Source organism: Glycine soja, chromosome 8, assembly GCF_004193775.1.
Source record: "Glycine soja cultivar W05 chromosome 8, ASM419377v2, whole genome shotgun sequence".
NCBI classification, from domain to species: Eukaryota; Viridiplantae; Streptophyta; class Magnoliopsida; order Fabales; family Fabaceae; genus Glycine; species Glycine soja.
In genome coordinates, this window is record NC_041009.1 from 5573216 (window position 1) to 5594715 (window position 21500).

At 34.6% G+C, this 21500-nt stretch overlaps 1 protein-coding gene across 2 annotated transcripts; it reads left to right on the forward strand.

Moving 5' to 3' along the window:
* The first annotated feature begins 1792 nt into the window (after positions 1-1792).
* Positions 1793-20770, forward strand: LOC114421403 (copper-transporting ATPase PAA1, chloroplastic-like). 2 transcript variants are annotated; one of them, XM_028387299.1, is made up of 17 exons: positions 1793-2322; positions 2412-2465; positions 3099-3252; positions 5392-5466; positions 5612-5889; positions 6780-7013; positions 7401-7499; positions 7794-7943; positions 8868-9014; positions 11196-11246; positions 11335-11507; positions 12231-12363; positions 12703-12812; positions 13068-13308; positions 13914-14117; positions 15643-15723; positions 20059-20770. In XM_028387299.1, exons 1-17 carry the CDS (start codon positions 1903-1905, stop codon positions 20278-20280), a joined length of 2826 nt encoding a protein of 941 aa, XP_028243100.1. In that variant the 5' UTR covers positions 1793-1902; the 3' UTR covers positions 20281-20770. The 2 variants fall into 2 exon arrangements, with proteins under 2 accessions (XP_028243100.1, XP_028243101.1); XM_028387300.1 differs by having other exon boundaries at positions 1794-2322; positions 12715-12812.
* Positions 20771-21500: the final 730 nt, after the last annotated feature.

A 21500-nucleotide genomic window follows, 5' to 3' on the forward strand; every position in this document is an offset into this window, starting at 1 on the left:
GAAGCTACTTGAATATTTTCGTACTGAATATGTACGAAAAAGATATTTGTAACTTTAGATATAAATGTCATTTTGCGGTTATTTTTGTTTTATTATAAAGTGGACTCAAAATTTTTATTAAAAAGATTCATAAACTCGTAATGTCTTCAATTACTTAAAGACACAAACTACTATGATTTGTTTGACTATTATTGATTACTACTTATTATCTCAATTAGATATTTTTAATATTTTTTTTTTCAATTAGACATTCTTAATTTTTTTTTTCTTTTTCACTTGGAAGTACATTTTACACATACTTGGTCAACTAGAAAAATATATCTCAACTATTTGACATCGATTTTTTATATCTTTACAAGTATATTTAATATTTTTAATCGCCTATTCGATTTAACTTAAAATTATTCTTAAACCATTCAATTTATTTGTTATAAATTCAAAATATAATTTATATTTAAAAATATTTATTTCTTATAAGTTTCAGTAATATATTAATTTTTTAAAAAATATATATAAGAAGAGTAAAGAAAATTATGGACACTTGATTTGAATATTTATTTTCTGTTTTTATTTTTAAACTTTCAAAATTTAAAAAATATATATCGAGAAAAAAAGTATCTTAAGGTGTCAGTGTATTTTTTACTTCTTAAAAAAAACTAAAAATATTGATTTTTTATTTTTGGTTTTGGATTTATTTTTGAAAATATTTTAAAATAAATTGTTTTCTAAATTTTAAACAAACTTATTCTTATTCTTATTTTTTTAAAATGAAAACAAAAAACTCCAAAATTAAGCACCAACTTATTGTATTTCTGAGAATGTGTTATTCTAGGGAATATTACATAAGAATGTAACTTTTGGGTATTTAAAAAAAATTATATTGGCTTTCTATGAAATACCCGTTGGAAATCTTTTTAATATTCCTAGACATATTTAAAACATGTGCTTGATTCACATTTTTTTCCCCTAGAAATTTATGTTATAGTTACTAAAATATCTTTTATATTTAAAAAATTATATTTTATATTAATCACCGAAGTTTTCAATTTTTACATGGTTCTCGTACGACTCGATGCAAAGAATACGTATACATCACACATAACTAAAAACTTGTGAGCATAATAAGCATAACTCATTAAAAAACAGGCAACAAATAAATCTAAGGACAATTATATGTACAATATTGTTTAGACATAGATGCTATATTTCAGTCTATTGTAACAAACTTTGGGTACCATGGCCACTTACATAAGCAATACGTGTGAAAAAAAAGGTATGTATTATTTAGTAGATGGGTAACGAGATAGCGAGGATTAATAACATGGGTATAATAGAATTTTTATACAATAAATATAATTTCTACCACATTATAAAAAATTCATATTCTTAGTATTAAATAAAAAAAAATCACACTCTCATCCTCATTTTATGTAAATAAAATCAATCAATATAAAATCAGTATAAACACAAGAATTTCATTTTCCTAGAAATAAAAAATATTTTTTAATTATCTTCTAACAAAAATTGAAATATATATTCTCATTTTCATATTTCAAATATTCAACAAAAAAAATCCACATCTGTGATACAAATACTCTTATAATACACATATCTATATCAATATTTTTTTAGACATATTTATATTAATGATAATGTTTCTTCTTCTGAATATCAATGATATCTAGTAGTAATAAATAACAATATTTAATTAAAAATGAATAAGAAAAGCCCGGCTGGCGCCGAGTGTGAACAAAAACGTTTCTCACGATAGTAAAAGTCTCTACCAAACAATATAGTGTGGACGACTTGCTATTTATTATTTAGGATAGGCAACTAGTACAAACTACAAAGCGTGGGAAGCGTGAGGACTCTTCTCTGTTCTCTTAAGTCCTTCCCATTCCAATGGATTCTGCGTTCTCCATCAACACCACCGCGCAAGTGGCGCTCTTCAGAGCGCTCCACGGTCATCTCCACCGAGCTCCTCAACGCGCCTTGCTCCGCCGCAACCTAAAATGCCTCGTTACTTCCTATAACAGCAGCAGCAACTGCTGCCGCATTCCGTGCTCTTTCGGCTCCGTGCCGTCGCCGTCCTCGCTTCGATCCTTCCGCGGACTGCTCCCGCGAACGCCGCGCTGCATTTCGAGCTCCGCGGCTTCCTTTGCTTCTCCTGCCGGCGGTGGAAATGGCGGCGCTGGAACCGGCGACGGTGACGGAGGTGGCGGTTCTGGCGGTGAGTCTGGAGATGCTAATCTCAAACTGGTAGGAGACGCGTCTCAGGAGCTTTCCGCACTTTCGCCTGATGTTATCATTCTCGATGTTTCGGTGTGAACTGTTCACTCTGAGTAGATTTTTTATGTTATTATTTTTTTTTTAGTAAAATAATAATTTAGTTTTGTTTATGTCTGTGATAGGGAATGGTATGTGGGGGATGTGCGGCGACTGTAAAAAGGATACTGGAAAATCAAGTAAGTTACTGAAATTTCGATTTGACTTGGCTTATAATCTAAACTTTACTGATGCTTCCATTATTTTATAAAACTGTTTATCCAGTTGCAGATTGTTGTTATGACTTTTAAGATAATTATTATGAAAGTCAATAAACTTATCATATATGATAATTTGCGATTAGATGATTTTACCCGGTCAATACATAACTTTTTTTTTTTCTTCTTTATTTATTTGCATGATAATTGGTGTTATGTTGGTGGTGATGGAGGCATTCTGCCACGTTTACACCATCCATTAGTAAAGTGGATATTACGAGCATTTCATTTCAATAGTCTGTGTATGTTGTTGGAGATGATTAGCATTAAGCTGGAAAAATCATGCTTAGGCTTAGTAGTTTGGTGTCTGATAATTCTTAATTTTAACTTGCTTTTTATTACACTCGTTTATAAGAAAAAAAAAACCTGAAAGCTAGTTTGTATAAAAAAAATATAAACAAAGAGAAAAGTTAAGGTGGATAACAAAGAGAAAAAGAATATATACATATATATATATATATATATATATATTTTTTTTTTTTTTATTTTTATTTTTCCTTTTCAGTAATCTAAATCATGATTCTTTACTTTTTTATGCAAATGGATGTTGCACAGCCACAAGTGTCATCTGCTAGTGTAAATTTAACAACAGAGACAGCAATAGTTTGGCCTGTATCTGAAGCAAAAAATGCACCAAATTGGCAAAAGCAATTAGGGGAGGCACTTGCTGAGCATTTAACTAGTTGTGGCTATAATTCTAGCCTTCGAGGTATATTTTCAAGACCACAAGTTTAAGATTATATACACCTCATTATTGTCCATTTCTATATTTCCAAATTCTCATCATCTCTAAAGATTATTAGCTGTTATTATTCCTAGTCCTTGTTAATATTAGTATTTAGTGTTAATTTGTAACGGTTTAATTGTACTCCATGGACTGAAGTTGAAGCTAGAATTTTGGTTTGAAATTCTTAAATTTGTGTGAATATAAATGACCAGCAACTGATCTTTCTACATAACTTCAATTTGGGAACAATCTGTGCTAAGCTCTTTCTGGAGTAAGAATAAGATTTATAAGCATGGGGATACCTTTTGAATTGTTTAATAGACGTACCATGCAACATTGGACACATTACTCCTCTGGCTGTCCACTTTGCAGTCATTACTTCAAATGAGATTAGATATTACCACGTGTTGTAGAGTTTCATTTGATTTACATGAAGTTGGCGGGTTAAGTGGCAGGTGAAGAAGCTAGCTACTGAAGGAGTTATTTCACCATATAAATGCAAAAAGTGGTTGTCTGGAGTCAATGGTATGCCCTCAATTCATGAGGTTCTAAGTTTTAACACATTGCCTTTTGTATGAGTAAACTGTTTTCAAATCCTATATCCACCCTACTTAGATATATAGGATAATTTAAAAACCATTATTCATGTTATAATTTCTCACTTCAGTAGGTGAATCTCCGTGGCTTCTTGTGATGGGTATTGGAGATCCATGTCCATGTTCAGGCGCCCCTCCATGGTGAAGAATTTGCTGATGTTGAATCTGATACTAGCAATCCTCTAGTTATCTTGAATTTTGAGGACTCCTATTTGCTTCTATGATAGTTGGAATTTATAGTTTTGTATTGTACCCAATTAATGTTTCCAGCTGCTGTATTTTATTTTTACCTGCTGTAGTATAATAGACATGTAACACCTTTATTATTGTTATAACTTATATTGTTCTCCTTTCATGATGTGTTTTTTCTCCTCATCATTGAGTTCTTTTTATCATGTATTAAGATAATGACGATTCAAGCTTTTCTGCTATTTGTTTTGTAGCGTTGAGAAATTTTTATTTATTTATAGGCCATATTCCCCTTGTCCATATTAGTCTACTCTTACTAGCGAAAAAATGATTGGGAAGATCAAGATAGAATATATTGCAAGTGTCTGAGGAGAATCTGGTGTAAATCTTGTCTGTTGCTATGAATTGCTTCTATTTTGCTTTTGTTTTTGGGTCCTTACTCCTTAAGAGGCTATATAACTATGGGTGCAGGGGCACCCTGGAGGGTAAGGTGGGTATTCTGAACTGTTACTTTTGCACCTTAGATGGCATGAATCACCACCACCTCATTCTTGATTACCTGGGTGCACATCTTTCCTCAGTAGTCGGTATATTCTAGGAGATTCAAATTTTCTGTTGAAATTATGGGGATTTAGGTATAAAGGGGGAAAAAGAAGAGAATAAAGACTAAATATTTTGAGATTGATATTGACTTGATATAATGTGATGTATTTCAATTAAGATATTCATAAAACCTAGAGAACTAACCCTTATTTGTACCAATCATTATCCTGACTAAATATGAAACAATTCATGAGATAATGAAACAAGGTAACCAATTCTAAGAAATAATGAGGAAAAAGGGAAACTAATCCTAAAAGATAATCTAATATGTTCTAAAAAAATATATAATATTAGATTTTTCATATATTCTAACATTTCCCCCCGAATTTGTTCATGTGAAGGCCTGATTGGAATCATAGCTTATTCTGCTACTTGAGTGAATAAAATATTGATTAAATTACAAAAATAAAGGAATTTCTTGGTAAAAATATTTTCTGATGAGGTCAATACTAGGTAGGTGCTTATTAACCACTAACCAGATGAGTGGTTAATGTTCCTAAATTTGAAATATTTTTACCAATAATTGTTTAATGGTAATTTTCCTAATATTTTTTGGAGAAAGCAATCAGATACTAGTCATTTATAAACTTTATCTTGGTTCAGATTATAATTTTCAGAGTGATTAAATTCTTCTGCTAGGTTGAAGCTTAAAGCTTGTATATGTAGTTTAAATCACACCAGCTTTTTCCTTTGATGTGTTTGATTGCTGATCATTCTGCTCCTGAAAGTGCAGACTCAACAAGAGACAACTTCCTCCAAATTTTTGAAAGGAAGATGGAGGAAAGACATAGACAATTAAGAGAAAGTGGTAATCATCTAATAAAATCTTTCTACATTAATGTTGCAACAAGAGCCAGCTTATGATATTTCTGAGTGGTTCTCTGATGATTCATCGGTTGTGACTTTTGAGGCTAATTGATGTGCTTCCTTTCTTTTTTATATGCTGTTCGAAGGTCGTGAGCTAGCTGTTTCTTGGGCTCTATGCGCTGTCTGCCTTGTTGGCCATTTCTCTCATTTCTTTGCAGCAAAGGCACCATGGATCCATGTATTTCATTCCATTGGGTTTCATCTTTCGTTGTCTTTGTTTACGTTGCTTGGTCCTGGCCGCCAACTTATCCTTGATGGCTTAAAAAGTCTTCTTAAAAGGACGCCAAACATGAACACCTTAGTTGGTCTCGGGGCTTTATCATCATTTACAGTCAGTTCATTTGCTGCCTTGCTGCCAAAATTGGTAAAATGCCTTTATGAAGTTTGTTATCTCCATCCTGTAATGTTGGATTCAATTGGTTGCTGGCTACATTTAGTAACACATTTATCTTAAAATAATTAAAGAAAATAGAACACTCAAATTTCTTTTGTTGCTGGCTTTGTTGTGGTCTGTCATTTAGTTATATGACTATACAGTTATGCCAAATTTATGATTGCTATGTAGCTATTGTTTGCAAGATTGCTATTCCCTAGTAGTTCACCGATTACTATAATATGTAAATTCCCTTTTGGTTTGTTTTTCTGGATTGGGCAAAATACTCTTTGATCTCTTTTATCAATTCACAGATACATGTCTATACACATGTTGGTCCCCAGCTTTCACGCATGCATTGCTCATGCTCAAGCAAGTTGATAGAGTCAGTTATATTGATCCAATGAACTGTGTATTTGTTCACCATAAATAAAGAAATAATAGCATATCGTTCCTCCATAGTCCATGTTCATGGTCATCATTTGGTTTGGTTTTAGCCCATGCCTACATCTTATTTACATTACAATGCTATAGTTTTTCTTTTTCATTTTGGTTAAAGACTAAATAATGGTGGATGTGACTTAGGTTGATGCTTATTTATCTACTTTGTTTGAATAGTGTTCTATACTTCTATTAATCTTATTCTCACATAAGAAAAAGAATAACATGTTTATGGAGTGGTTGGAGTCCCTCGCATTTGACAGTCATGAGTGGAAACCAACTGTTGGTTAGAGTTAGATGCACAGCATGTGCTTGCTTGTACATATTAACTAGAAGCTAGAAAGTATATTTGTTTTGTGAAATTATGCAGTTGGATTTGTGATAGTGTATGTAAATATAAATTTAATTGTGTTAAATGATCTTTTTTAATGTTTATGCAGGGTTGGAAGGCCTTCTTTGAGGAACCAATTATGCTAATTGCATTTGTCTTGTTAGGAAGGAATCTCGAACAGAGAGCTAAGATTAAAGCAGCCAGTGATATGACAGGACTTCTTAGTTTATTGCCACCAAAAGCTCGCCTTCTTTTGAACAATGGGGAAACAGAGGTTGGCTCGGTTGTTGAAGTTCCTTCTGACAGTCTTTCTGTTGGAGACCAAATTATTGTATTACCTGGAGTGAGTAATATCAGAATCTACATATTATCGGATACAACCCTGTAGCTCTTTCACCCTTTTCTAGTTTCAGAAGAAGCTTTAGTTGTGTATTCTTTCCAAATGGATGTTTGTAGTAGTGGGATAAAAGTATCAAGTGAACTATTGAAAAGAAATATGGTAACAGTGATACACATTTTGTCCACAATTGGGGAAAGGTGGAAAGAGACATTACCCATATAACCACTTTCTTTGTTTTCAAATTTGCAAACTATGATGATCTTTGTGCTGCAAAACCGTTGCTAACAGCATTTTGAAGTTTGAACTCACTCTTAGATTTTGATAAGTAATATGCATAAAATGTCACATCTATGTAGCTATTCCTTTTAACCCATATATCCTTTTTCCTAGGATCGTATTCCAGCTGATGGAGTTGTGAGATCTGGTAGAAGCACTGTAGACGAATCAAGTTTTACTGGTGAACCACTGCCTGTAACAAAAGTACCTGGGGTACTTTCTATCTCAACATATTCTCTTATAATTTGAGATTTATTTGGCTTTTGACACAACTTGTAGCTTTTATTGGTTCCTTTGAGCACATGCGGATGCTGTGATCATTGATTCTAAGTTCATCAGTGCATTGTGTGCAGTTTATCAGTAAAACAAGAAAACCATTTTACATATTAATGCATGATGGGCAGACTTCATTTTCTGTAGATATGATTGACCCCTTCACATTTCTGTACCCGTGGCAGTACCGGACAGTTGATTTTAGCGACTGATTGATGGGTTTTATTTCTGCAGAGTGAGGTAGCAGCTGGGAGTATAAATCTTAATGGAACTCTTACAATGGAAGTGCAGAGACCAGGTAGTGAGACTGCTATGGCAAACATTGTTCGTCTAGTTGAAGAGGCACAAAGTAGGGAAGCTCCTGTGCAGCGGTTGGCTGACAAGGTTCTCCTACTGAATCTTTTATTAATTAATAGCAAGTTTTGTTTTGTTTCTACATCAAGTGGTCTGGCTAGTTGCTGAAGTTAGTTTCTGCAAATAGTAATGCAGATATACAGATTTAGCGTTGTAATTGATGCTCTCTTCTGGATTGGAAGAATATCCACTCTTGATAAATAAGATGTAAAGCTTGAAGTCTGTGCAGGATTTTGTATATAAGCATTGATTTATTTTTATAAATTTATTTTAGAATTAATACCCCACTGTGGGATATCTTAGCACACTCACCCATGCCATGAATTGGACATCTTGAACGTGAAGTTTGTAGAATTAGACGTCTGTTGGTGGTGCAACATCAAAGACTGGATAGGCTATGATTTCAAAAACTTAAGCCATTAGGTGAAGATACATGAATGTTTTTTATATTACATCTCTAACACACCCCCTCACATAGTAGCCTTCCAGACTCTGAATAATGTATAGGTGGCAGGAACAATGACATTCTCCCGATACTCAACTTTTTATTAGAAATATGGGGACAGCAAGGATTGAACTCTAGTAATAGAGACTCTACTACCATATTAGAAATGGACTTATTAGGTGTACTTTGGCTGTATTCCTAGTAGACATGGAACATTTGAACATTATCCATGGATGTCTTTATATTTGCAACCACATTATTTGTGGGATTGTTTCATCTGACTTCCCTTTTTTGTTGAAGCATGTGTTTACTTAGGTGCTGAAAAACCATGTGCCTTCCATTAGAGCAATGGCAAGCATTGTCATACTAATATCCCTCATTGTGGTTGAAATCTTCTTATTAATTTGTCTTCCTTTGTTCTTCTGCTTTACTAAACTGAGTAGTGTTACCCTTACAGTCCTACATACATCTTTCACTAAATTGAATAACATCATTTTGTGTTTATCCAGGTGGCTGGACACTTCACTTATGGAGTGATGGCAACCTCTGCTGCCACATTCACATTCTGGAGTCTGTATGGCACACACATTTTACCTCCTGCTTTATATCAAGGACGTGCAGTTTCACTGGCTTTGCAGCTTGCTTGCAGTGTTCTGGTATGTTTTCAAATGCTTTCCATGAGCCATATATATATATATATATATATATATATATATTCCAATGTGTATGTTTACTGTTGAGGCACTAGGCAGCTTGAGCATATTTTGCCTTCATCTTTATGATTTTAGAAAATCATAACTGTAAAATAAGAGAAAATATAGAGGGATAATAGACTAAAACCGCGTGTCAGAGTACACAACGGATGCTTGTTTATATAGACAGGTAGTATTGATTAACATAATTGGCCCAGCCCAAAAATGTGTTTTGCTGCAGCAGTCCTGTCCAATGGACCCATCCTAAATATGAAGTACCAATCTAAAGATTATTCTTGTTACTAGATGGTGAAGTTGGTTTTGGATGGGCTGTCCCTACCATGGGTGCTAGTGGAATTGATAACTCATCCTTCCAACACACAAGTCACTATGGAGAAGTAAAATTCTTTAGTTTTCTTTTCTGTAAGAATTTTTAGGCAGCATTGTTTGTTATTGGTTTTTTTTTCCATTTTTTTTACCTCTACTGTATTTTAAAATAAATAGGAAACAAAAGCTTGCACAGAATAGCATACAAGAAATACTGATTTCATTTGGATTTCATTTGATCACTGTTTTGTTAATATAGGCTCAAAAGTAGTTCTTAGATAGCATTTGGCCCTACTTTTATGGGCTTTTCTTCTCCTTAAAAAGAGCAGCAAGTCAAACACAATTTTAAAGAAGCTCTAAAAAAAAAAAGGAGCTTCCGCAAAAGCTGATTGCAGTGGTCTCTGTTCTTCTGTTCCGAAAACTTCTACTCCCTCAAGGACATGCATGCCTACTATTGTCTCTCTCTCACTTGCCAATACCCTTTATGTTCTTCAACAGTGCAAAATGTTTGCCATAATTCACAATGTTATTGGTACTGCCAGTTTTAGTAAAATGTTTTAGGTATCTCATATTCTTTGTGTTGTTTGCTTTCTCTTGATAATGAAAGAGGGGAGGGGATAAAGAAACAGTCACGTGTGGTTTAGTGGATCAACCATTTTTGGTACCAATTACCAAATAGGCTAGGATGTCAGAGATTTAGGTAGTGAACAAATTAGTTCAGAGTGCATGGGATGTCGAACTTTTGGGTTGATCTTCATTTGTGGATGAGTTTGGAGTGCTTGCTAAGTGTTTTTTTGTATTGAAGTTTGAGTTAAGCTAAAAAAATATAAAATTACTGTTGAAAATCATTATATAATATTCTGATTCTATTAATAATAGCGGTTTATTGGAACATAACCTTTGATTTAGAGGAAACAAAATATCCTCTAATTAATTTAATGAACCTATGGTGGGAATCCTTAGCATGGTCTGGGTTAGTAGGGGCACTCCCCATTAACCCCAGATCCCATTTTTTGCAGCACCAAATCGGGATGAATGGAGGGCAAAGAAACAATAGGTGGCAGTGTTGGTGGGTAGCGCTAACATGGTCAATGTGGCAGCACAGAAATAAGATTCTTTTCTCGAACGAATCATTCAACGCCTCTAAATTGATGGATGATGCTTTGTTTGTGCTGTGGTCTTGGCTTAGAGCATCGGAGACAGACTTCAATATTCACTATAACTATTAGTCTACCAATCTACCAATATGTTTTTCAGTAGATTAGGATGTCTGTTATGCTGTAGGGATGTGTTTTGGGAGGGTTCATAAAGCCATGAGGCTTTGTTTATGTATTTTTGGTCTTGGTTGGAGCCCACCATTGTTAGGTGGATCCACTATGACTTCTATATCTCCCTTGTAATCATAGTACCCCTGGTACTGTTATTTTAATATACATATCCTATTTTGCTGATCAAAAAAAAAAAAAAAAAAAAAATTTAATGAACCTATATAAACACACATCCATTGTGTACTCTGTTACACAGTTTTTACTCAATTATCCCTGTTTTTCCTCTTTTAACAATTACCAAACAGTTTTAGCTTTATTTTTGAAAGTATTATTTTAAACTTAAACTTTAAAGTAACTTTTTAAATGAAAAAAGGAAAAGAAAAAGCACAGCCAAGCACCATCTTTGTCCAAGTAACTGATTCCTTTTATATAGGGAATTGGAAGGCAAAATTAATTTTGAAACTCAGCCTTGCTGCCCTTTCTCTTTCTTATTTTCCTTAATTGAAAAGAGAAAATGAGCCTATTTTGAGCCTTTAGTGTATTGATGCAGGTTGTTGCTTGTCCATGTGCACTTGGGTTAGCCACACCTACTGCAGTGCTGGTAACATTTTCATGGAGACCACATTTATTATCACTTAGTTATCATTATGTTTGAACTAAGCCATGTTGTACACTTTTGTGTTTAAAAGGTTGGAACATCTTTGGGAGCTAAGAGAGGATTACTTCTTCGTGGTGGAAACATTCTAGAGAAGTTTGCCATGGTAGACACCGTTGTGTTTGACAAAACAGGGACCCTCACGGTTGGTAGACCTGTTGTGACAAACATTGTCATTCCTATTTGCATAAAAAATGCAATTTCAAGGTAGTGTAGGGCAAGAAATATTTGTTCATTTATCATAATCACTTCATTTGGAAAGATTCTTTTCTAAATATGTGAACTTTGTCTATCTTTCCTCTACATTTTACACAAGATATCCATTCTGCCCTGGATAACTAAACGGGTTAGAGAAAAAACTGTCTAGTTTTTCTGTATAGAATCAGCTCTAGGTTCTGGATAGGAGGAACTAAATGGGTTACAGGAAAAAGCGTAGTTAGACATAACAATAAGTGGGGAGCATTTTTTTTTCTAAAAAACTTTAAGAAGAATCTTAGAATGTAGGTTTGACCTATCTCAACCTTAAAAAATCAGTTTGTAAGGTGAGGATTGCTCCTCACTTGTATACTCTATTTTGACACTATCTTTAACCAATGTGGGACTTCAACACACCCACTTTTTGCCTATGGCTACCTGCCAATGTGAGACTTCAGCACACCCCTCTTTGCCCATGGCTACCTGCCACAACTAAGGTGGGCTAAGGATGACCACAATTAAAGTGGCTTTCCAACACTCCCCTCATGCTCAAGGCTATCTGCCTAGAGCGTGATAAACACAAAGAAAAAGAAATGTCGTGTTTTGTGAAACACGAATATAGTGAGAAATCATATCAGGTTAAGTAGTATTTGTACTCTTAATTCATGATTTCTTTTGCTGCAGACTTACAGTAATGCAACTAAAAGGTGATATAACCTTGCCTTTCTTATGCAGCCAAACTGAAGAAAATGCTTTGTCTGATGTTGAAGTTCTAAGGTTAGCAGCTGCAGTAGAAACAAATTCAGTACATCCAGTTGGTAAAGCGATTGTGGATGCTGCTCAGGCTGCTAATTGTCATAATGCTAAGGTTCTCATTTTGTTTCTTGTTTATGTTTCAATTATGTTCTCTGCATTTGGGGTTTATCTTATTGCCTTATTCAAGCATTTGTGCTTTCCCTGTTGACATGAACATTTTATGATCTGTTTAGCAATTGAACTACTATCCTTTTCTAGAAGACGTGTCAATGGGTACTGCTACACTTTGTTTTACTACCGTTTTAAAGTCAGTATTTTGGTAGTCTGGCTAATTAACATGTATTGTAGAATAGAAACCATGGAGTTTTAATGTATGCATTTTACATTTCAAGTGCATTAGCTTCTTGTCCTGAAATTTGTGAAGATAAAACTGCTATCTTATGCCTTACAGCAAAATTTACAGGTAAAAGATGGAACATTCCTGGAAGAACCTGGATCTGGTGCTGTGGCAACAATTTATGACAAAAAGGTTTCTGTTGGGACATTAGAATGGATTACCAGGTACTTAGTTTGTCCAAGGATACACAATATAGTATGTTCCTCAATTTTTTTTTAATATTTCTCATTAATTTATTATAAAGAGGATATTTCCTTCAAACAATTGCAGCATACCAGTGTTTGCTTGCTTAAGACCTAGTCCACTTCACTAAGAAACTGGCAGCTTTCATTGTATTCTAACAAATATATTTATTATATTTGTGAAGAATTTTTTTTATATAAATTTCAAACCTTCAGCAGGTGATTTACTTTGTGCAGGCATGGAGTTATTAACAGTATACATCAAGAAGTGGAGAAGAGTAATAATCAATCCTTTGTCTATGTTGGAGTTGATGATACTTTAGCTGGCCTAATTTATTTTGAAGATGAGATAAGGGAAGACGCAAGAGACGTTGTTGATAGATTGTCAAAGCAAAATATAGGTGTATACATGCTATCAGGAGACAAGAGGAATGCTGCTGAGCATGTTGCGTCCCTTGTTGGAATTCCCAAAGAGAAGGTAAAGTGTTTTCGACATATTATATAATCTTTCTATATTAAGGTCACCTCTACGGCTGAGATTTTGGTGCAATATTCAAAACGTTTAGAGGCGACTGTTAGAAATGACAGTCTACATATGCTCATTGCCACATTGAAGAGTTCCTCCATGGAAGGGTAGCTGAGAACTGATGGTTGCTTGTTCTATAGAATCAAATCTCCCTGCTGTAAATGATCTTCAGCGGCTTTGAATCATCAATTGCTTGATTAGTCAGAAATTTTTACTTGTTCACTTTTGAATTTTGATGATAAGATACAAGGGTGGAGCTACAAACTCTATCTTGTGCATAACCCTCCCATGCTTAAACACATGAAGTTTTATATTCCATTCATTACAAGCTTGCAGATATTGAAAGTAACAGCCATTTGAGTTGAAGTTACCGTATGTAAGCTCGTGAGCTAAATTTGCTGGCTATTTGGGTTTTAGCTTAGATGTTTAGATAGATGTCTTAGGTCTGAATTCTCGTGTACCAAAAAAATATATTATGCTTGTTAATCATTTTTTAATTTTTAAAACATGGAAAGAAAATTGTTTATTCAATGTCTTAGATATTTTACCATTTGCAGGTGCTATCTGAAGTAAAACCAGATGAGAAAAAGAAGTTCATAAATGAACTACAGAAAGATAACAACATTGTAGCAATGGTTGGTGATGGAATTAACGATGCAGCTGCTCTGGCTTCTTCACATGTTGGTATTGCATTAGGTGGAGGTGTCGGGGCTGCTAGTGAGGTGTCTTCTATTGTATTAATGCGCAACCAGCTCTCACAGGTCATTATTATTTACCTTAATTTTTTCCTCAAATTTACTTAAAATACTCTTATATTTCTCAAAAACTATCTTGTTTCTATCATATTCAATTTATTGTTGCAGTACTTTTTTATTTGACTTCATCTGTCAACCATAAAATTTATGTTTAAAGGAAATCTACTATGTGAAAATGGCATGTGAAAAATCCTTTCCTCAATACAGAAAGGTTGAGCTTTTATCATGATACTTTTGCATCTGGATGCCTTTTGCTTATACATGAGCTGATCTTCATGAATGTGGCGGAACATACAAGGGGCGAGGGGGAGCCATGGCCCCCCAAATTTTCCTGGAAAACATATATATATGTAGACATTTCTAACATCATGTCCCCTCATTAATATAATATTATTTTTTTAATATGTAACTGATAAAAAAGTTAACATAACTTTTTAAGATTTAGCCAACCTGTAAAATTGAATATATATGAATCCTTTTCATATTATATTATATTAATATACACGTATATTTAAATACAATAAAATGTGCTTTTATTTTAAAAAAAGTATTTGGGAAGCCAAAGTTTCACTTGCCCGAGACAATACTACACGCTAAAGGGAAAACAAAAATTTTTGTTCAGCCTATTGGTTGCTTAGCTTAGCAAGTGACAAAAGAGATGTGAGCTGCATAAGTTGGTTGTACATGGTCTATTAAAAAGAACGAAAATAATTTTTGGACACTCATGCTAATCAACACTCAGAGAAAAATAAATAATAGAAAAAAGTTATAAATATAATAGGTATTTGATATGACGAGAGAGAGATTGAAACAAATGAAAGGTGCTAATGAAGTGTTTGAAATATTGAAGTGTTTGAATATCATTATCCTAAAAGAAATGGGTAAAAAAAAGGAGTGCTCAAAGCTTTGAAGAAGAAAAAAAAGTAAAGAGTGTTGTGCTATTCTTAGATGTTAGAAAATTTTCTTCTCTTAAATAGTTAAATATCTTTAGAATTGTTTTACTCTCATGTCTTAACGTGACATTGATCAGTTTGTTTAAACTTATTTGTTAAAAAAATACTGATTTTAATAATAAAAAAACACTTATTCTAAAATTACTTATTTTAAGTTTAAACAAACTGGTCACTTTCTTATTTTAAGTTTAAAAGGCACTTATTTTAAAATTACTTATTAAATATGTTGTTCTTAGCTGTTGACCTTGTCAAAGAATCCCTTAGCTTATAATCACTTTTAACAGTTTAGATGACAAATTCCTCAGAACGTTGCTCAAATATAATATATAGGATTGGAAGCCACTTTTTGCCAGTACATTTCATATCCTTAGAGACATCTGAGAGTGGATTCAAAGTAGTTGATTTACATGAAATATGTGGGATGTTTACTTCAATAGCAAATGAATGTTTTGGTACTGTTCTCAATGCCTTTACTTTTATATGGACACTATATGTGCACCCACAATACTTTTTGGATGTTTATTTAGATAATGGAATGTATATATTATTAGACGACTAATCTGTTTATTTAATTGCAGATAGTTGATGCCTTGGAGCTTAGCAGACTGACCATGAATACTATAAAACAAAATCTTTGGTGGGCTTTCATATACAACATTGTAAGTCTTCTGCTGTCCAATTATATAAATTGATCGGCATGTTTGTGGGGTTTGTATGGCTAAGAATTTTCCACATGCTTAATTCATTGCCATACTTTCCGGCCTACATTTTTATAAAATTTGATTTTTGTTTCTCATAGAAAAGTTGGCTTGCTGAAACGTGGAAAATGTTCTTATCATTTTCTATTACGATGATCAACAAAAGAACCTTCCAGATGAAAGAATATAACTTGTAAAATGAGAGAAAATATAGAGGGATAATAGACTGAAACTGTGTGTCAAAGTACATGGCGGATGCTTGTTTATATACACACATAGTATTTTTTTTTTTTGATCAGCAAAGATAAAACTATATATATATTAGAAAAGTACCAGAGGTACTAAATACAGAGTTAGACACCATAAATATGGTTCCTCAATCAGGCAACATAAGTCTGATTAGGAACCAAAATATGGGAAGAAAATACATGTGATATGATCCCAAAAAACACCCCTACTACTGCAAAAAATGATGTTTGAAGTTACTGGACCAGTGATTGAAATGAATAGTAAAATCCTTCTCCAAATTATGAAGCCAAGTCCACATTAAGAAAGTGGCGTCTTCAACCAATTTGTTTCCATCAAAAGTCGCTCCAGAGAACAGAATTCGGTTTCGAAGCTGCCAAGTAGACCAAGTGATAGCCAACCACCAGTATTGCCACCTCCTATTCCTTCTACCATCTTCTTGCAAAAATGAGTACTGCATGAACAGCTGTTTTGTACTCAAAGGCATAGCACCTTTGAGATTTATCCAGGACATAGAATCCCACCATAAAGGTTGGATCTTACTGCAGTGGATAAAAAGGTGGGAAGCATCCTCCTCCATCCTTCCACAAAAGGGACAATTTAAATCAGGAATCTGCACTTGTCTAGCCTGCAAGTTTGATTTTGTAGGTAACCTATCCCTAAGGAGCCTCCAAGCAAAAACCGCTATCTTACTTGGAATCCTAATTTTCCATAACACCCGGAAACAATCCTCTAAATTCTCCTCTGCAACCCCTTCCCATAACACTTCATAAGCACTTTGAGTAGAGTAAATACTCGACTGATCTGCTACCCACACCCACCTATCAGCCCCATGAGTGAGAATAACTTGACCATCAACTTCAGAGAGGAAAGTGATGGCCAAATCAACTTCACTATCAAACAGCGGTCTTCTCCAAATAAAACGCCACTCCCAAGAGGAGTTAATATGCTCCCCCACTTGACCAATTAGCTGCTGCTGCTGGGAAGAAATCAGATATAGCCTAGGATACTTTTCAGCTAGAGATTGATCATGACAAATCCATCTATCTTCCCAAAATTTTACCTTATCCCCAGCTTCTACCTTCCATTTGAATTGCTGTTGAAGACTTATACCATGGTGAGAGTGCTGAATTGCTCTTTTTAAATCCCTCCACCAAATGGACTGCGTGTTGGCTCTTCCTTCTTCAAGTAAACCTCTCCAACCCCCATATTTAGCCTCCAAAACTGCTACCCAAAGAGACCCTTGGTGCTGCATAAGGTTCCACATCCATTTACCAAGCAAGGCCAAATTAAAAGTCAGAATATCTTTGATGCCTAAACCCCCCTTGTGTTTAGGAAGACACACTTTCTCCCAAGCTATCCAAGCAATCTTCTTGCTGTCTTGACCCCCTCCCCAAAGAAAACTCCTTTGAAGCTTGATTAATCTGTTGATAACTGATTTTGGTACCCTGAAAAATGAAAAATAATAGATAGGAATAGAGGTAAGTACTGATTGGATAAGAGCCATTCTCCCCCCAAAAGAGATAAACCTCTGCTTCCACCTAGCTAGCCTTCTCTCACATTTTTGAATGATTGGTTCCCATACACGAGCTCGCCTCGGATTAGCCCCAATAGGTATGCCAAGATAGATAAAAGGAAGGACCAACTGACTACAGTTCAGATAACTAGCTGCCCTTTGCTTCCAAAGGTCATTCATTCCAAAAGCTCCAAAGCTACTCTTAGCAAAATTGATTTTTAAACCAGAAACCAATTCAAAAGTTCTAAGAATAGCTTTAATAGCTTTCAGATTATCCAAAGAGGCCTCCCCAAAAAAAATAGTGTCATCCACATATTGCAAAAGGCTAATGGACACATCACTGCCTGAAATATTAAAACCTTTGTACAGGTTATTCTCCACAGCTGACCTCATCAAGCCATTCAATGCTTCAGCAACCACATTAAATAAAAATGGAGCAAGAGGGTCTCCTTGTCTAAGACCTCTTTGGGGTAAGAATTCCGATGTGGGGCTGCCATTTATGAGGACCGAAATAGAGGCAGATTTCAAACAGCCCTCCATCCAACTTATCCATTTAGGGTTAAAACCTGTTCTGCTTAACATATAAAACAAAAACTCCCATGATACCGAATCATAAGCCTTCTCAAAATCAACTTTGAAGATGCAACAAGGTTTGGAACTCCTTTTAGCTTCATCAATCACTTCGTTAGCTATAAGAACACTTTGGAGGAGATGTCTTCCTTCAATAAATGCAGCTTGCGCTTCATTAATAATAGTAGGCAGCACTTTCTTCAATCTCTTAGCCAAAATCTTTGCCACGATCTTGTACATACAGCCTATAAGAGATATAGGTCTGTAATCATTCAAATAAAGCGGGTCAGCCACCTAAGGAATTAGGGCTAGGAAGGATGCATTACAACCCCTAGGGAAGACCCCGTTGACATGAAATTCATCTAAAAACCTAAGGACATCAGGTTTAATCAGCTGCCAAAAATTCTTGATGAATTTAAAATTAAGTCCATCAGGACCCGGACTCTTGTCACTACCGCAATCCCAAACTGCCGACCTCACTTCCTCCTCCAAAAAAGGTGCCACTAGCAAGCTGTTCTGATGATGGGTAATAGATGGAAAATGAATGCCATCCAATTTAGGCCTGTGCAGATCTGATTCTCTGAATCTTTGAGAGAAATAAGCCTTAGCTTCCTCCTTCACTTTAAGAGGTTCAGTTGTCCAAGCGCCATCCACCATAACCCCTTTTAGAGAGTTTCTGCTCCGATTTGCATTTATCAACATATGGAAAAATTTGGAATTGCAATCTCCCTCCTTAATCCACCTTGACCTTGATTTTTGTCTCAAAATAGACTCATGAGCTTGGGCTGCTACCCAAAGCTGTTCCTGCAGCTTCTTCCTTTGCTGAACTTCATGATGAGATAGCTGCCTTTGATTTGTGTCTTCCTCCAGCTTCCTTTAAATCAGATCCTCTAAATGAGATATCTTATCCTATAACATCATTATACATAAAATTCTTGATTCTCAACACTCTCCCTCAAGTTAAAGCTTATTGTTCCCAACTAATAAATAAAAACATAAAATTGAGTTCCACCAAAAAACAATGTTTGAAAGACAACTCAAGGATGTTAGCAAAGTCGGGGAGTATTGCTAGAAAGATAGCATTGCCAAAGAGCTGGAATAACCATCAGCCAAAGAAATTTATGGCAAGCAAAGCAAGCAAGTTTCAACCTTCTTAAGAACCTCATTTGGAAGCTTCAAACCAATATTTTGAAGACAACTCAAGGATGTTCGTGAAATCAGGGAATATTGCTAGGGAGAGCTGGAACACTCATCAGCTTAAGTAAATCCAAAGCAAATTCTGATCTTAAAAACCACATTTGGAAGCTTCAATCAAATATTTTGAAGACAACTCAAGGATCTCGATGAAATCGGAGAATATTGCTAGGAATAGACAGCTGAAACACTCAACAGCTTAAGTAAATCCAAAGCAAATTCTAATTTTCTTAAAACCAAGATTTGGAAGTTTCAAACGAAGTGTGGAGACCCAATTATTCAAACTGAAGAGACGAAATCATCATAAAGTGACAACGAAGAGAGAGAAGTCACTCAGAAACACGCTAGAAAAGGACAACAACAAAATAGGCAACTTTAGTGCTATTTCTTTTGTCAAACCTATGAACATTTTTTCTTCTGTTTTATGGATTGTGAACCTTCTTTTGGCATCAGATACTAGAAGCCAACATTACAAAAACATATCCAACAACAGTTAGGCATAACTTATCAACTAATCCATGCATGATTTCCCCGTTTACTTTGGTTGTCTTTTCCTTAAAAACATGGTGCTGATTTTGGAGGAACTTGAGTTACGACTTGTGCCATAGTTGATTTCTCTCTTACCAAATTCAACTGTATTTTTAGGACTGATACTTTTTGTTTTGTTGTTTCAATGTTTCTGTTCTTATTTGTGATTTTGGAGCATTTGAAATACTTTTTTATTTGTTATTCAATCGTCATGGTGTACTTATACCTCTATCTTTATACAGGTAGGAATTCCAATTGCAGCTGGAGTGTTATTTCCCATAAATGGGACTGTGCTAACTCCATCAATTGCAGGGGCACTCATGGGGTTGAGCTCCATTGGCGTAATGACTAACTCGTTACTTTTGAGATTCAAATTTTCGTCAAAGCAGAAGCAAATACATAGCATATCGCCAAAGACCAAAATCCATGTGGCCCAAAATCAGAAAACAAACCACCCTTATTAGATGTTGGATGCAGGCACACAGCAACGCAATGGAAAGGAAGTTCCCCTCCTGATCTCGGGTCAGGTAGAACATTACAGAAGTATACACTTTTAACCTTTGATTTGAGGCTATCAATCACCCAAGGATGAAAAGAAATCAGTACAGATGAGAATTTAGATGTACAAAACAGAAGTGCAAGAATCACACCATAAAGTGAGATGGGGTTCAAGTAACTGATGTAATGTAAGAGAATAAATTAGATAACTCATTGCTGGGGGATACTTTATTTGATTCTCAAAGGTCTCTCTTTAGGAGCTCTCTTGCTGTCTTCTTTAATCATAAGCTCTGTGGCAGCTTTTCACTTATGACAAGCCCATTTTTCCGTTGGCCTTTTATTGTTTATAAATTAGATCTTAAAGTCTTGATTCATGTTTTAAATGTCTTTCTAGTACATGAATCTTTGAATTAGAACTAGACTTGTGTTGGGCTAAGATCTGTTTATATTTCTGTATTTAAATGTCTCAAAGTCTAGTCAATTTACTTCTAGAATACACCTATAATTTCAAATAAAACTTTAAAATGTGTAGATTGGGGTGAACCATTGAGGGCGATGGTATTGTTTGACTTCATCTTAAAATTAATTGATATTATGTAAAATTCTCAACAGATACAAGCTACACCTTGAGAATTAAGACAAACGATGCGAGACTTCTTAACACCTCAAGATGTCTCTTAGAATCAACAAGCCTACCTAGAAGGACTATAAATATTATGTTAGATTTCAATCATTTGACATTAAGTGAAATTGTCCAATAAATATATAAATTACACCTGAAAATTGAGGCAAGGGATGTGAAACTTCCTAATAAATGTATTTGTTCCTCCTTACTTTCAATTTCCAAACTAGTGACTTTAGTGTTAAATATCAAAAAGTCTTATGTTTATCAACTGTCAATGTAAAAAATTATCAACTAATAAAAAATTATCATTAGTACAAGTTTTAAGATAATTATTATAAAAGTCATTACATTTGGTAGATTGTGATTAAATAATAATGTAAACTTGCATTACAATGCAGAAGCTATCTTCTCATAAAAAAAACAAGAGAAACTTGCAACGATGCAATCTTCAAAGAGGAAGTGTAATCTCTTTTAAGGTTTAGTAACTAAAATGCCTCGTAAAAGATGAGATTAGGCAAACAGTTAACACAAACTAAAGATAGTTGGATTACACAACTCGGT